The sequence below is a fragment of the Chiroxiphia lanceolata genome, chromosome 5 (genome assembly GCF_009829145.1).
Source record: "Chiroxiphia lanceolata isolate bChiLan1 chromosome 5, bChiLan1.pri, whole genome shotgun sequence".
Lineage (NCBI taxonomy): Eukaryota > Metazoa > Chordata > Aves > Passeriformes > Pipridae > Chiroxiphia > Chiroxiphia lanceolata.
The window spans coordinates 68,935,398-68,951,372 of NC_045641.1; the positions used below are offsets into that span (position 1 = coordinate 68,935,398).

Sequence of the window (15,975 nt, forward strand, 5' to 3'; positions counted from 1 at the left end):
TTGCCAGGAAGAGGAATAAGGCCGTCAATCAGATTAAAAAAAAAAAAAAAAAAGAAAAGAGAAGAAAATAGGTACAAGATGGGTTTTTTAGGGGAAAAATGACCTTTACGACAGTTTTATCATTTTCAAAAAAATGCCCTATTCTCTGAATTTCCCCAGCCAGGCGAGGTAGGTAGAGAAAGCAGAGTGTGGCAATAAAGGGGTTAATCCACGGAGCACAGAGCCATCTGGCTGAGCTGGTTTGTTATAATCGAGCAGATTATGTTCACGGGACTCAGAGTTTAAGGCTCCTCTCCCATAGAGCAACTCTGCACAACCCAAGCAGACCAACTTTGGGACTTTGAATGAACGTATTTACATCCACCTTTCTCTTCATGTCGACTTTTCTGGAAACATTCACACGGATGCCATGGTTACTCCTACCACGGTAAGGGAAATTTGACGTTTTCTAATAGGGTCCTAAGAGGGCGGGGAGGGGAGGGGGGGAGAGGGGTCTTTTAAAGAAGTATAATGGGGAGGAGGTGAGGGTCTTGTAAGCAGTAGATCTGTCCCACATGTTGCCTTTCCCATTGTGCCTCCTCCTTCCCCCACCCCTACTTGCCCTACAGTTTAGTCCTGAGGTTCCCCTCTCCTGCGGCTCCTCACGCTGTTGTTTGGGTCCCTGGCAAGAAAACAGCAGAGGAGAAATACAAGGTGCTAAAGGAGTCTGATTTAAGAAGCAAAAGCAAAGGAGACTCTTTTTTTTAAGAGGGAAATGAGCAAGTTCAGATATAACAAAAGGCATTGAAAGTCTTGACCGTGGGTTTGCAAGAACCAGCCTCAGTATGTAGCACGCTCGCCCTCCGGCAAAGTTAGAGCCCCTGACAAGCAAAGTCAAAATTCCCAATTTCTAGACCTCGTCTGTCTCAGGTAACCAGCTTCACTGGAGCTTTCTTTTTTTTTGTGTGTGTGCGTGCCAGACACTGGAAACCCTATTCATGACCTCTGAATCAATCCTCATTCTCCTCAAACCCAAACACTAAATTCTCTGCGAGGAACCGGAGATCAAAAGACTCCCTGCACATCTGTGTCTAGGTGGAAAAGAAACACTCACTCTGTGCTAGGATGGCAGGGAAACTATTCCTACGCTGCAGGTTCCAGCATTTGCTAAGTTCCTTCTAGGAATGCAGCACACAACTAATCAACGTAGACACACATATAGAGAGCAAAATAGAAAGCTGTTTCTCATCTAAACAGCTGAAATGCAGCTTAGAGCGTCAGTTACTGGCGAGTCCTCATGGAGACACCAAACTGCTCTTAGCCAAGAGGGGAAAAAGTCCTTGAATGGTTCAGATAGTTTTCTGATCAGTTCTTAATCCTTCATTAAAATAAACGGGAAAGCTCTGTGTTGGTCCTATCTCCTGAACTATAAATATGCAGTATCTGGAGAGATGGATATTTTGGATTGAATAGGGCTGCTATGTGCACATTCTCTGGTTCCTATATTGCAAAACCAGTTATTTAGAGATGACTCTGTGAGTGTGAGGGGGGTTGCTTCTCCCCCCTCCCCCCTTTTTAAATAGACAGGGATGTGTGTTATATGGTCCAGGCAATTGTTATGAGCTACAACCTTTCAGAAAGCACTCTTTGCTCTCAGGCTTGTGTGATTTGTTGCATGAGGAGTGGAAATGGTATTTAAAGTTTTGCCTTTACATTGTACCTTCAGGAAAATATTCAGACAAATAGGAGAGACATTCTCAGGCACAGAAATACGTGATCTGTGGAGGAGTGGTGCAAGAAACACCTAAAAATGGGATGTAAGAAAAAGGAAAATCTAATAATAATTAAAAAAAAAAAAAAGGCAAAAAAAAGCCTTGCTTTGTGTCAAGGCAGACAAAAGCAGCAGAGAATGGAAGGGAGTTCAGCATGGTTCCAGCTGCTAGTAGTAAAAAGACTGGTCTTAGATACACGTGTCAGTACCAGGAGCTCTGTGTGTGAGTGTGAGAGGGGGGAGGAAAACTAGGCATGATTGCAGGTGGTGGACCCAAAACACGGGGAGAAGAGGATGGACCAGCAGAGCCAGGAGGGGAGTGCTTTGTGGAGAAGGGTGCTGTATGTTGAGGCAAGCAAAACACGTAGGTTTCAGAGGTTTCGTTTGGTTTGTTCTGTTGTGGGTTGTTTGGTTTTTTTCTTTTTTTTTTTTTCTCAGGGAAAGAAAAATGAAATTTTACATATAAAGATATAGAAAAGGAGTCTGAAGGGAAAGTATTATATATCAGGAATAAGGTGCTCTGTATTATTGTTGTACATCGGGTGATAAGGGCAGGTGAGCTGTGCAAAGGTGGTCAACTCAAAAAGGAAACTGCTACAAGTCAACTGGAAAAAGAAGATCTTTGTGGGTGGAAAAAAGTGTAGAAGCTCGGAAGGGGAAGTAACACTTGAGAGAGATGGCAAAAGGTACAGACTGGAGGCTGGGTGAGGATATGAAAGGGACAAACAAGGGTGCCAGGGTCTGCAAGGGGGAGGTTGGGTATGGAGTGGGAGTGGAGGGAGAAAGGTGAAAGCGCAGGGCACAAAGGATGTTTGGAGGAGGAATTAAAATGTGAACTATTGGCTATTTGGAGAGAGGTATGGAAAATAATCGGCTACATGATGCTCGTGGGGGGCGTCAGAAGGAGACACCTTTGATTCTGTCAAGAAATAGATACGAGGATGTGTTTACAAGGAAGGTGCTATGAAAGGGGAGGCTTGCATGGTGGTGGAAACATGTGCTGAGAACAGGAATGTAGAGGAAAAAATGAGCTGGATGGAGATAGGGTGATATGAGGGGAAAGGGATATAGGGTCCCATAAGTATGAGAAGGGGTAGCTGATTTGAGAAATTTCAGAGGAGGTTGGAAACCTGCAGGAGTGTGCTGACCGAATACAAGGGAGAGACGGAACTGAAGGAAAAGCCATGGGAAGGTGCTGTGAAGAAATATTCAAGATAGTGGAAATCATAGGGGCAGGGTGAACAAGAATATAAAGACGTGGCAGGTGTTGAGAAGAATGAGAATGGGGAAAAATTAAGGAATGTAGGAGGCATGAATGAGGAAGAAATGAAGAGCTGGGTTTTCTGTAAAGATACCTCAGCAAGAGGTGGTTTAGAGGAGACACAGGGCAAAAGAGCAGAGGGTGAAAGGAAATTTAGGATTGTATTGCTTAGAAGGTAAAGAGAGGAAATAATACAATGGTGCAGTAGTGGTTTGGTCAGTAGAACAGAGGATGCCTCCTGACTGGGCAGGTGGAGTAACACAGGGAAAGAACTGGCAATTTTTTACAGGGAAATCATTTGAGGCCAAAAAATGGTGAGTAAGGAATAATGTGAAGACTGTGGGAGGAGGAGAACACATACACACACAAAAAATAAAAGAGCAATTTTCTGTTACAACAGACGTAGCAAATGTGTTTATATCTCTGTGGTAGGTACTGGCTAAGCGAAACAACGAGAGGGAATGGAACAAATGTGCTCGTGGAGAAATGACTAAAGATATCAAGGGGTGGGAGGAGAAGGAATGGGAGGGAAAACTACCTGGAGGGCTGTATAAGCCACATGGCTGTTCTAAGGTCAGAAGTAAAGTGTGAAGTTTGCGGGGAGGAGAGTGGAGTTGGGAGCTGTAGAGCATGAAGTGGAAGTGAATGGGAATGACAGTTCATGTTACAAGGGGTGAGAAGCTCAGTGTAGGTTGACACACAATGGTGTGTAAGGGAGGAAGGTACCTGTCAGCCCGTGCCTGCTTGCGAGGGCTGTGGAAACAAAGGTGAAAGGAGTGAAAAGCTGTGCCTGATAAGAGAGATTTGTGCACATAGCATGCTCTGAATAAATGAGGGAAGCACAGGTGAGGATTGCAGACCTGGGTGTGGGGCCTGGGAGAAGGAAAACTGCTTATGGGGGAGGGAAGAGTGATGAGGAGTGAGAAAAAGTTTATGATGGTTTAAGCCATCTGTAGTTATCTGCCTCTTAGTTTAAGGCAGGCTGAGTGTGCAAGGGGCCCTACGTGCATGCAGAATGAGGGCAGACTGGGAGTTCAGTGAAAGGGGAGAGAAAGCAAGAGGCACAGGTAAATCCATATAGTCACTGACGATAAGTGCATGGATATATGGGATGCTGGTTCTGTGTGAGGGTCGGCGACAGTTATGCCCAGTGAGTGTTGTGTTTGTGTGACTGGTGGAGTTGCAGAGGCGAGCACGAGATGAGAACAACACAGGAAGAAGCTGAAACCCTTTAGGGGCATGTAAGAGTCCTGGAGTGCAGCAAGGGCCTTGAAGTTGCAAACACCCACCCAGGAAGCCATGCTGGGGGGTAAGATGGCTTTCAGAGGCTGACTGGAGGATCACGTGTCCACTGCGCTTGTGGCACAACGCTCCGTGTCGAAATCGGTTATGTAAGGCACAGCACAGAGGTGAGTTTCGTGAGTGCTAAGAAAGCAATGTTTGCATTTAGAAGGAGGGTAGGGAAAGATGACTAACAGAGAAAATGGTTTGGTGCGTGGGTAGCACCGAACGTGTGCTAGAGGTACTTACCTTCTGCTTGACTTGCACAGTAAGCAGATGCTCCTCCAGAGATTTTTTTTGCTGGTTTTTTTTTTGTGAAAAACTGCTGAATAATCCTGAGAAAATCCTAGTATGTCTAACTACAATATTTAAACCAGCTTCATTTTGAAGCATATTAACGTAGCTTATTTTTGTGAGTTAAAACTTCAGTGCTGCTGGCACAAAAAGGCAGGGGGATTTCTCTGGGACAATTTAACAGGGCTACTAGGTAGTTAACAAGGTTCTTGGATGAACAACCATTGGGTTGAAGTGCACATAAGCACTACAGGTGTCAGTCAAAGGAAACAGGACTAGCTTTATGCATGGCTTGAAGCACTGCAGTTGGTTGAAGGTTGAAAACATGGGATACATCTTGGGTGTGAGAGAGAAACACTAAGAACTTCTTTCCCTTCAAAACAAATGCATCTGTTCTTCAAATGTGTTCTACGAACATCTTCAAATTGTCCAGCTTGCCTAAGGCTTCAGTGTCTTCTTAAGTACTGCCCTACACTGGGTAGGAAAGTGCTCATTTCCACCCATAGCCGGTCACAAGATTGTGAGTAATCCTGGGAGACTGGCACTGGAAGAAGTCAGACCGATCACAAAGAACCTCAAAGCTTAAAAGTTGAAGCCTCTGAGCCCAGACCTTGCATACCATCAGTCACTTGGATCGTGGTTCGTGGGTCCCTTTCCTGTTTATTCCAAGGATCCATTCCTGCTAAAAAAGATAAGCACGCTGTAAAATAATAGACAATTAGTGTTTGTGTAGCCATGGGTTGTGTAGGGAACCCATTGTCCTAGGTTTTTTACACTTGTTTCCCACTGTGGAGTCCAGCTCAAGCTCTCCAGCTGGATAGTTTTCCTGGCAGTGCTTGCAGCTGGTTGTTGTCTGCAGAAAGCACCTTTCTCCTGTGGTGGGAGTGAACTTCCCATCATGGCAGGCCGAAGGTGGAAGAACAGTGGAGCATTTGTCCATGAGGGGGAGATGCAGTCCCAGACACTGGGATTCAACTTGGATGAACCACAGACCACAGCCTGCTCAGCCCACTGCCACCAGTGTGACCCAGGGTGATGGCCTGGCCTCTGGGAAAATAAAAACCAAACCATGGCATCAACCTACCAGCTGGCTGAGAAAAGGAAAAGGGACTGATGGCTACAATTCCTTCTGGATTGTTGCAGGAAGGGGATCAAAGCAAGAGCAACTGAGCTGTGTGGGGGGTGTTTGTGCCTGCCTGGACTCCTTCACAGCCATGACACAGCCAGAGAAATCTGTTTGCAAGGGCTGGGACATCTGGGTGTCCCTGCAGATGTTTGCTGGTGCAGGGCCATGTGTGTGTGTCCCCTGGTGGTGACTGGGAGTGGACAGTGGAGAGCAGAGTGGCGTGGGCAGGGATGACAGAGGTGGATGGCAGCTGTTCCTGTGTGGGAGAGTGTTCGTGCATCTGTCGGTGGGGGATGTGGGGTTAAGGCACTTTCCGAGGGGACAGATGGGATGTGCGTGTGAAGGGAGAAGCCATAAGGGTGGATGTGGAGTAGTTTCAAGGTTGTGCAATGAGTGCTAGAGGGAATACACACAGCTACGTTCCTGATTGTATCATGCCCACAGGGGAGAGGGACTCCCCCACAGAAAGCCTCAAGGAAGATTATACTTCCCTTAAAAGAAATACCACACTCAAGCATCCACTTCAGTTAAGTCTCCTTTCTTCACATTGTCCAAGTAAACTAAGCAAGGTGGCCCTTTCCTTCAGGGCAGCAAGAATTTGAAAGGTCAGAGTAGGACCATACACTCCTCCCTCTCTTATCTTTCTCTGCCTCTCTCTTCTCTTCACCTTTTCACGCACAGGCGAAAGGGTCTTTCCCAATTTGGCTTCTAAGCTGGTGTTCAGAATTTCCATCTGAGGGAATGTGCGATGAAGATGTGTGTGAATGAGGAGGTTGGTGTGTTGGGGAAGATTGTGTGTCTGAACATGTTGAAACAAAGTTTGTTGGGAGTTACCTGTGGCTCAGAGAAGTAATTCACTGGTTGCATTTCAATGCACATGGAAAGGATAACAGAGTATTCCATGTCTCCATCAGGCAGCGCTGGGAAAACAGTGTACATGGCTCGTTGCCAGTCTGCTGGTACTTCAGAAGGAGTCACCACTTCCTAACCATGTAAATATGCAGATTCTGTAGAACAAGGTCCTTCTGTGTTGTCTATATCAAACCCACACCAGAGGTGATGGAAACGCTCTTGGGGAATTGCATCCTACAAGGAAAGATTTGCAGCACTCCTCCAACATTTCCTGGGCTTCCACTGTGCATGTTACCCATAATGGAACCACTGCAATAAATGGGCTTCTTCTCAGTTGCTCTTTCACTCCTTCCAGCAATAAATTCCTTTATTTTGAGTTTGCCCCTGCTATAGATCTTGCATGTTTTATCTTACATCAGCTGAGTTAGCATGTGAGAAAGTGTTAATCTAGTTAATTCAAAAATATGTATTTCTAGGCAATGCCCTACAAAATATCACCCACATTTGCCAGAAGTCTAAATCGATATAGTCAGAGGTAACTGGCAGTGAACTGTAGAGTTGCAGAAGGAAGAAGTACTTTGTGCTCTATGTGAATTTTTAAAGGCCTGTCTACGCTCTGAAGTGAATTCAGGTTGTGAGCATGAAATTTAAACCCAACAGCTGCTTCTGAATAGCTCTGTGATTAGACAAGTTCTAAGATAGCATCCTCTCCTGTGGCTTCTACCTCAACCAGGAGGTGGACACACTTGCCACAAAATCAGACTCTATCTCCTTAAGAAATGGGATTTGGGCAATGTTTTGTTTCTGCTTCTAGCCAAATCACATACAGACCTTGTATATCTGAGGGAGACATTTCACCAGTTTCCCCAGTGTGCTGTATGTGAGATAAACTCATAGTACCACTAAATGGTGAGGTCTGTGATGAGATTGGTTTCAGAAACGCTAAATGATAATGATAAGAGTGATGTCTTAGGGGAATAAAATAAATAATATATAGTCAGTTGAGGTAAGAAATAAAAAAAGCGTTCCTTAGATGCAATGGCTACAACAGAAATATTTAAGAAATGCTCTGGAAGAATGTGCAAACATGTCTCCATGTGTCCTTTCTGTAGCATTCCCTGCACTTTCCTACACAGTCCTAGCATGTGGTATGCACAAAACCAAACTGCAAGGTAGCAGTGAAAATAAACTCCACCTTAGAAACAGAGAAATTTTACCTTGCACTGGACTACATAACAAACCCACAGCCATTAAGAAGGATATGTCATTTCACATGGTGGGGGGTCTTTCCTGAATTTGTATATCCAAAAGCTATAAAATATTTATTCACTTCAGTGTTTTCAGCTCCTGTGATAAGAAAAAAAAAATCCTCCACTCATTTCTTAAATAATTTGCACAGTTTTGTTTTACATGACTGACTTTCCAAATGAATGATGCAGAAAATTCCACAGCATAAAAAAAATCCTCCTGAAAGGATACGTTTTCTTTGCTGTTTATACACATTTGCATGTTATTCCACTTGGATCTCCCAACATCTTGAGCAACGTTCCTTCCTTGTCACTGTTTACTAAATATATTCCTCAAATAATTGACTTAAGCTTTGTTTAATTGCATTCTTTATCTTACGGAATTAATATGTTGGGGTTTCTTCTTTAAACTTTGTCATCTATTTTTTAATTATACTTTTTTCAGTTTTCTGACTTCCCTCAATTTCATTCACAACTTTTTGGCACTAGAGTATTCAGGAATAAAGGTGATGTAGCAAAAACAGGAGAACTCTTTCGTTTCTTTGTCTGCCTTCTGTAATTACACTGACTTTTGCACTCTCTATTTCTCTTTTCCCTCTCTTCCTTCTACTGTAAAAGAACATCTGTCTAATAAATATATCACTAATTCATTGTTTAAATCACAGCTAGCTAATTTTCAATATTATGCCTTTCCAGCTTCCTCCCTGAAATTTAATACAGGTGCTCTGAATTGATTTTCCCTAGATCTATTATCTTAGGCTCTTCTCCTCTGAATCTCTTATTCTCTGCCCATTTTTCTAACCAATCTCTGTCCTTCTATATAAAATTTTTTTCTAACCTTTACAGCCCATTCCTTCTCCCCTGTTCCATTTTATTTCAGCTTTACCCTTTAATGCTTTCAGACTGCTCAATGACACAACTGAAAGGAGTGTGAGGTCACCAGACACTGCTCCAACTGCACTACTTTTACCAGCCTCCTGTTTTATGTCTTGCATCCAGGTTTATTTTGCAGATTAAAAGGGAGTCACGTATAAGCTGAATGTCCATATGTGCAGGGACAGTGTAAACATGCAAGAATGTGAATGGGAAGAGGTCAATATGTGGTTGGCATCTGATTTTTTTGTCTTCCTCTCCTGCCCTTCCTAGCACTGCCCTTGCCCTCCCTCTATGTCATGTAAGATTGCCATAGTTTTGCTCTTTGTTGCATTCACCAACTCTTGGAATTTTTCTACAAATTGTGCCTTCTTTCCTCTCAGGGAAGTGTCCAAGGCCAGGTTGGATGGGGCTCTGAGCAAACTGGTCTAACGGAAGGTGTCCCTGTCCATGGCAGTGGGGTTGGAATGAGATGATCTTTGCTGTGCCTTCCAATCCATCCCAGTCTATGATTCTGTGATCTTGTCATCACAACGGTGTTCTGATGTATTTCACATCCACCTCAGCTCTGTCACTCACACAAACAGCATCTATGCTCAGGCCAGACTCCCTCACAGTGGTCCCAACTGGTCCTTCCTGACCACCAGAGGTCTCACATAGTTGCCCTCTAATTTCAGTTCTCTCTCAAGCACCAATTTCTTTAGTAACATAAAAAAACCCGAATGACTTAGGCTGGAAGAAGTGAGATCCTTCAAGATTTTGAACAAAATAAATTTCTTTTTTAAAATAAGAGGTGAAACTGTATGAGGAGCGACTGAGGTCTCTTGGTGTGTTCAGCTAGAGAAGAGGAGACTGAGGGGAGACCTCACTGCAGTTGCAGCTTCCTTGGGAGGGGAAGCAGAGGGGTAGGCACTGAGCTTTGCTCTCTGGTGACCAGGGACAGGGCTTGAGAGAATGGCTTGAAGTGGTGTCAGGAGAGGTTTAGGTAAGGTACTAGGAAAAGTTTCTTCCCCCAGAGAGTGGTGGGGCACTGAACAGGCTCCCCAGGGCAGTGGTCACGGCCCCAAACCTGACAGAGCTCAAGGAGCGTTTGGACGGTGCTTTCAGGCACATGGTGGGATTGTTGGGGTGCCCTGTGCAGGGCCAGGAGTTGGACTTGATAATCCTTGTGGGTCCCTTTCAACTCAGGATATGCTATGATTCTATGAAAAAAAAGGGGGAAGACATTTTCATCTGATGAGCAATGAGTGGTATTATAACATCTCTGGAGCGACAGGACAAGGAGGAATGGCTTCAAACTGACAGAGAGGAGGTTTAGACTGGATATTGGGAAAGAATTCTTCCCCTTGAGGTTGGTGAGGTCCTGGCACAGGTTGCCCAGAGAAGCTGTGGCTGCCCCATCCCTGGAAGTGTCCAAGGCCAGGTTGGATGGGGCTCTGAGCAACCTGGGATAGTGGGAGGTGTCCCTGCCCATGGTAGGGGGTTGGAACTGGGTGATCTTTAAGGTCCCCTCCAACTCAAACCATTTTATGATTCTATGACTTTTATGGAATAAAACTCCTCCTGAGAGAGATGGCAAACATCTCACCATATTGGAACACCTTTAGGAAATATTAACTTAATATGTCTTTCTTCCTACATGGGCTCTATATGGACTTAGAACAACGTATTAATGCAAAAGCTGTTCATGAAGCAATCGGGGAAGAAACTTTTTTTTTTCTTTTCTGCTGAGAGGTTCCATTTCTGTGTTCAAATTGCCTCTATATGTTTGAAACACTCAAGAACTATGTTTAGTTTTTTGTTGAAAGGGTAACTGTTTAAGTCTCTGAGAAAAGTAAAACAATCTAAATACTGCTATGAGATGAGTTTCAGGTGGAGCTTTTGTTGTTGTTGTTGTGTTATTTTAATGAAACAAAACAAAAACAAACAAAAGCTTCATGGATTTAAATCTTGCCCTGAGAAGCTAAAGCTGCTTTTCACATCTGCTAGGATAGGGAGTGGTCTCCCTTGGAAGAGTTTGCGTTTTGGGGAAACAGATATGTTTTTAAAGTCCAGTGATTTTTCTCTTTTTTTTTTCTATCTTTACTAAGAAATCTTCCTGTTAATTTTACACTTCTGTCATAAGTTGCTCTCATTTGCCTCATTTGTCTGAAATAAGAGCTGACGAATTTTTAGTGTTATCAGTCCTTTGAACCACCATTAAGCAAATTTTGTTGGTTTAGTTGTTCGTTGGTGAGTTCATTTGTTTGCCTCAATCTTTCTCTGCATCTCCAGTTCAGATTGTGCCTTCACTGACTCAGTGTCTGGTTTGACACCAGCACATCCACTGAACCCAATGCATTTATTTCTGATTGACATAGAATCAGGGGTCCCCAGCTGAGCAAACTCGGAAACCCACCTGACTGCAGGCCAAATTCTGCCCTCAGCTGCACCCAGGGGATCCTACTAAAATTAATGAGTCTGTAACCTTGAATTTGAATATTTGTTGTTTTTTTTCCCAAACAATGAATGCACATCCAAAACCTTTTAGTATGATGAAACACAAAAATCAGAGAGGGGGGAAAATATGCTTATATTAGATCACTGGTATATTTGTTCAGAAAAATTGCAATAAATCCTTTTCTTTGTTGTTTTCTTTTTTTGCTGGCATTTGTCAGTTCCTCCAAAACAAAGCATTCCCCTGTTTGTTCTACTAAATCTCAACTAAGCCCCCGTGGACGCCAAAGTTTAAAAAGCTGGCAGGCTTCCCCCTTGCTCAAAACCCAGTGTCCTTGTTGACCCATCTGTTGGCTGTTAAAGACACCAGCCATCCACAGACCAGGGAACTGGTACTTGGAGCTGCAAGGATAACACCAGGGAAGCCTGTTAACCTGGAACAACCAAGAGCACGATATTGTTCCTCCACAAGAGAGTCTGAAAGCTGCTGGGCTTGGAAGGTAAAGTGAAATTCCTCTGGACTGGAGAATTAAACCCAACAAAATCTATCTCCTAGCACAGTCTAATATCTCCTAATATGGTCTGTGGTTCTAAGATCCCAGCCAGCCAGATAGCATATTCTTCAAAGCTCTGTCATATCTAATTTTAAATTCATCAAGTGACTGGGCTTCCACCACTCCACTTAAAATTTTCGTGCCATCCCCCATCCAACTTGAGTGCCATTCATTACTACAGTATTGAGTGCTTTCCCATGTACAGTTGTTAGCAACAACACAGTCCTGGATGGCAGTAGGACAACTGGCAACAGACCTTTTTAGAGTAGCAGTTTGGTTCCCATTTAATTTTTCTTTAGTTAACTTCTAGAGATCATTTTTTGTGATGGCATTCTTTGAGGAAGAAGTGAAAATAAAAGGTATCATTGTTGAGAGTAACAGAAATATTTTAATAACTAACTTGTTCGTGGAGAACAGCCCTTTCTCAAAAGAAAGAGGTTGCAGTGGTGGGGCTGCACCTCAAGTCCTGGGCCTCTCACTTCAAGAAGGACATTGAGGGGCTGGAGTGAGTCCAGAGAAGGGCAGTGGAGCTGGGGAAGGGTCTGGAGCACAAGTCCTGTGAGAAGCAGCTGAGGGAGCTGGGGGTGTTTAGCCTGGAGAAAAGGAGGCTCAGGGGAGACCTCATCACCTTCTGCTGAAAGGAGGTTGTAAGCCAGGTGGGGTTGGTCTCTTCTCCCAGGCAACAGGACAAGAAGAAATGGCCTCAAGCTGTGCCAGGGGAAGGTTTGGGTTGGACATCACAAAGAATTTCTTCACTGAAAGGGTGATTAGACATTGGAAGGGGCTGTCTAGAGAGGTGATGGAGTCCTCATCCCTGGAGGTCCCAGAAATGACTGGACGTGGCACTCAGTGCTCTGGGCTGGGTGACAAGGTGGGGATCGGGCACTGGTCAGACTTGGTGATCCTGGAGGTCCTTCAAAACCTAAATGATTTTGTGAGTCTGTGAGAGGTTTAGCACCATCTCCGAAAGATAATTGATGTATCTGTAGCCCAGAAACAACCGTGACAGAATTCAAGAAGGTAACTTTATACAAATTAAGATGCCTGCACCTTTGCTTATGGAGAGCCTCCAGATCCTCCAATCTATTAGCAAAACTGCACCAGGAGAAGTAGCCTTATTTCTGCTTCGATGACATTGCAGAGATCTCCAGGAACAGATTGCCAGAAACACTCTGCAGATTGATGTTAATACATCCCGCTGTGTGCAGTGGTCCCTTCCTCCGCCAGGTCAATGCAAACACTGAGGGTCCTCTCAGGTAATCAGGCTGCTTGGTGGGACACCTGAAATAAGCCATAGCCTGTGTCCAGTTCCCTCAGGGCAACATGATCTTTTAGGATGACTGGAGTTAGAAATCTTCTTGGTCCTCTACAGGAACTGTGCCAAAGCACTGGCAAGAGAAAGGTGTAATCAGCTTCTCGCTATCACAGAATCGCTTGAGTTGGAAGGGACCTTAAAGACCATCTCATTCCAACCCCCTGCCATGAGCAGGGACACCTTCCACTAGCCCAGGTTGCTCTGAGCCCCATCCAACCTGGCTTTCAACACTTCCAGGGATGGGTCTTCCACAACTTCTCTTGTGTCAACCTATTCCAGGGCCTCACTACCCTCACAGTAAATAATTTGTTCTGTATATCTAACCTAAACTTCCCTTCTTTTGGTTTGAAGCCATTGCCCCTTGTCCTGTCACTACAATTCCTGAAGAAAAGTCCCTCTCCACTCTCCTTGTAGGGTGGAGAGGTACTGGAAGGTACTCTTCAGATACTGGAAGGTGCTGTAAGGCCTCCACACAACCTTCTTTCCTCCAGGTTGAACATCCCCAACCTTCTCAGCCTGGCTTCATAGGGGAGGTACTCCAATCCCCTTATCAACTTCATGGCCTCCTCTGGACTTGCTCCAACAGTTCCAGGTTCTTCTTATTTTGGGTGCACCAGAAATGGAGCAATATTCCAGGTGGGGTCTCACAAGAGCAGAGTACATATGGGCACCACAATCTTCCTTCAGTAAGGTCCATATATTTGATTATTTTCATTTTGATTTATTAATATCCCTAAATATTTATGGCTATTTGGGGAGACTTGTTTCTTCTAATTGTTTTCTGAATGTTTTACTGATTAACTGATATTTTTTAGTAATACATGGAAACTTATAGACTACAAAGTAGCATCCAAAATTATTTCCTGGTTACCTGGCAGATTTCCATTGATGGATTTCACTTTGGGTTTTTTTTTCTCTTTTCCCATCCATCAGATTCTGTTTTCCTCCTACTAAATTTTCTTGAATAGCCAGTTGCTAGCTCTGGAGATAACTAGCTTAACATAGGCCTATTTCTGACCCCACTTACATGGAAGAAACCTAATGGATCCCCAGGGAATAAGTTCATCTTGAGGCAGTAAAAATTTAGACCAGAGTCAAGACCTGAGAACTCAACAGAGAAACTATTAGAAATAACCAGGGAAATGAGTGGTTGTTTCTGCACAAACAAACAAACAAAAAGTTTTCTCAGTGTAGAAACAGTTTTCCAGATCTGAACTAGCAAAGTTTCATCTGAAATTCTGCTCTGACCTGTCTACTGTGAGATGGCACCAAATGTTGGCTAATCACAAGCCTGATACTACTCTTGTTTGTTTGCTTCCTTGCTTGTTTTCTCTATGCTTTTTGCAAGTAAGTGCTGATGAGGTGACTCCAGCCCTTTCAGTTTTTCCATCCATGTATTTCATCCAGATGAATTATCTCAGGCAAAATATGAAATTTGAAACCAGCGTTTTACCTTTGATCTGAGGGAAATAATCATAGGTGCCATCACCAGCCTTGCACTGGAATGTGGTCCAGAATAAAGGACTTGAAAAGAACCTCAAAGATACTTTTAAAAGCCATAAAATGTTTTAGCAATTTTGGTTTTCCCTTCCTTTTTCTTACTGAAAAGGAACAGATGGGAACAAAAGTAAACTCTGCCATCTGGAAAGACTGAAAGATTAGTATGAAGAGAGCCAGGTGTCAAGTTTGTTCATTGCCAGCCAGCTTTGCCAATTATCAACATCAAAACCTAGTGTCAACAAGGCCTAAATTACACTAAGGATAAATGATTTTGCAAAGGCTTTTTTTTCAGTATCTCTTTGTCTCTTAATTGTTCAGCTATCTTGAAAACTACACATTTAGGTACAAAATATGAAAGAAATGAGTTTGAAGACTTACCTCTTATGCCACAGGAAATTCTCTGCCTTGGTCTTCCCGACGCTACTTTTAACACTGTAGTCTTCATTTCAGTTAAAGTCCATTAGCTCTGTCCTAATCTTTTATTATTATGTCAATTAAAATTTATTTGTAGTTAATTTGGACCCTGTTCTTACAACAGTTTGAAATGGAAATATAGCACCTGTAAATCTTTGTGTGGGAAATTAGAAACATATAAACCATCACAGAGCAGTTCAGTCTCTGGATAGGGTCTGATTCACTGTCTTTTCTGATTTAAATATTGGAAATTATTTGTGTATATATTAATATATATATATATATAAGAGATATTTATGTGTACACATACTTATGTGTGCATATATATGTCAACGTGTGCACTGACTGGACACAGAACAAGAATGAAGATTTCATGTTCCTTAACTTAGTAGATTTCCTTTTTTTTTTTCTTCTTTGCATTTCAATTTTGAGAATTCACACCACCTCTGGCTTTAATCTTATGACTACATGTGTAGGTGTCCTTGTTTTAAACTTTCCCCTGAAGGACATTTGAGCAAACAACACACCTTCAGCAAATAATGAGACTGGTAATGCAGACCCCCAAAAATACAAATAGGGAACCTGTGCCAACCTTGGCCCAGATCTAAGTTCTGTGAACTCACCATCATTGGTGACATGAATTCCACTTTTTTAAAAGCTTTTTTGTTCATGTTTCAATTTTCCTACACTCTTTTGAGGTAAATATATTGCATCTCTTCCTCACATCTTCCACTTCTGTGTACCTACTTCTCTTAAAGAAGTACCCCAGAGTATCTCTTAAAATAGCTTAGAGACAACTCTGGAGTTAAACACCTTCACATAACATCATAGCATTCCTTGAGGCTTTTCCATCATTTCAAACTTTAACCTGGATACAAGGGCAAAATCTGTAAGTCAGAAAGTTCTAGTTAGGATTCACAGGAATGAGACTATTTACAAGGGCCTGGAGTGACAAGACAAGGAGGAATGGCTTCAAACTGACAGAGAGTAGGGTTAGATTGGATATTACGGAGAAATTCCTGCCTGTGAGAGTGGTGAGGCCCTGGCACAGGCTGCCCAGAGAAACTGTGGT

At 43.2% G+C, this 15,975-nt stretch overlaps 1 protein-coding gene across 1 annotated transcript in view; it reads left to right on the forward strand.

The window, feature by feature from the left end:
• The first annotated feature begins 269 nt into the window (after positions 1-269).
• NTF3 (neurotrophin 3) overlaps positions 270-15,975 on the forward strand; it is a 58,037-nt gene continuing 42,331 nt past the window's right edge. The window contains exon 1 of the mRNA XM_032689090.1: positions 270-427. Within this exon, the coding sequence (XP_032544981.1) occupies positions 410-427 (18 nt within the window). The 5' untranslated portion in view covers positions 270-409. The remainder of the gene's footprint in view (positions 428-15,975) is intronic.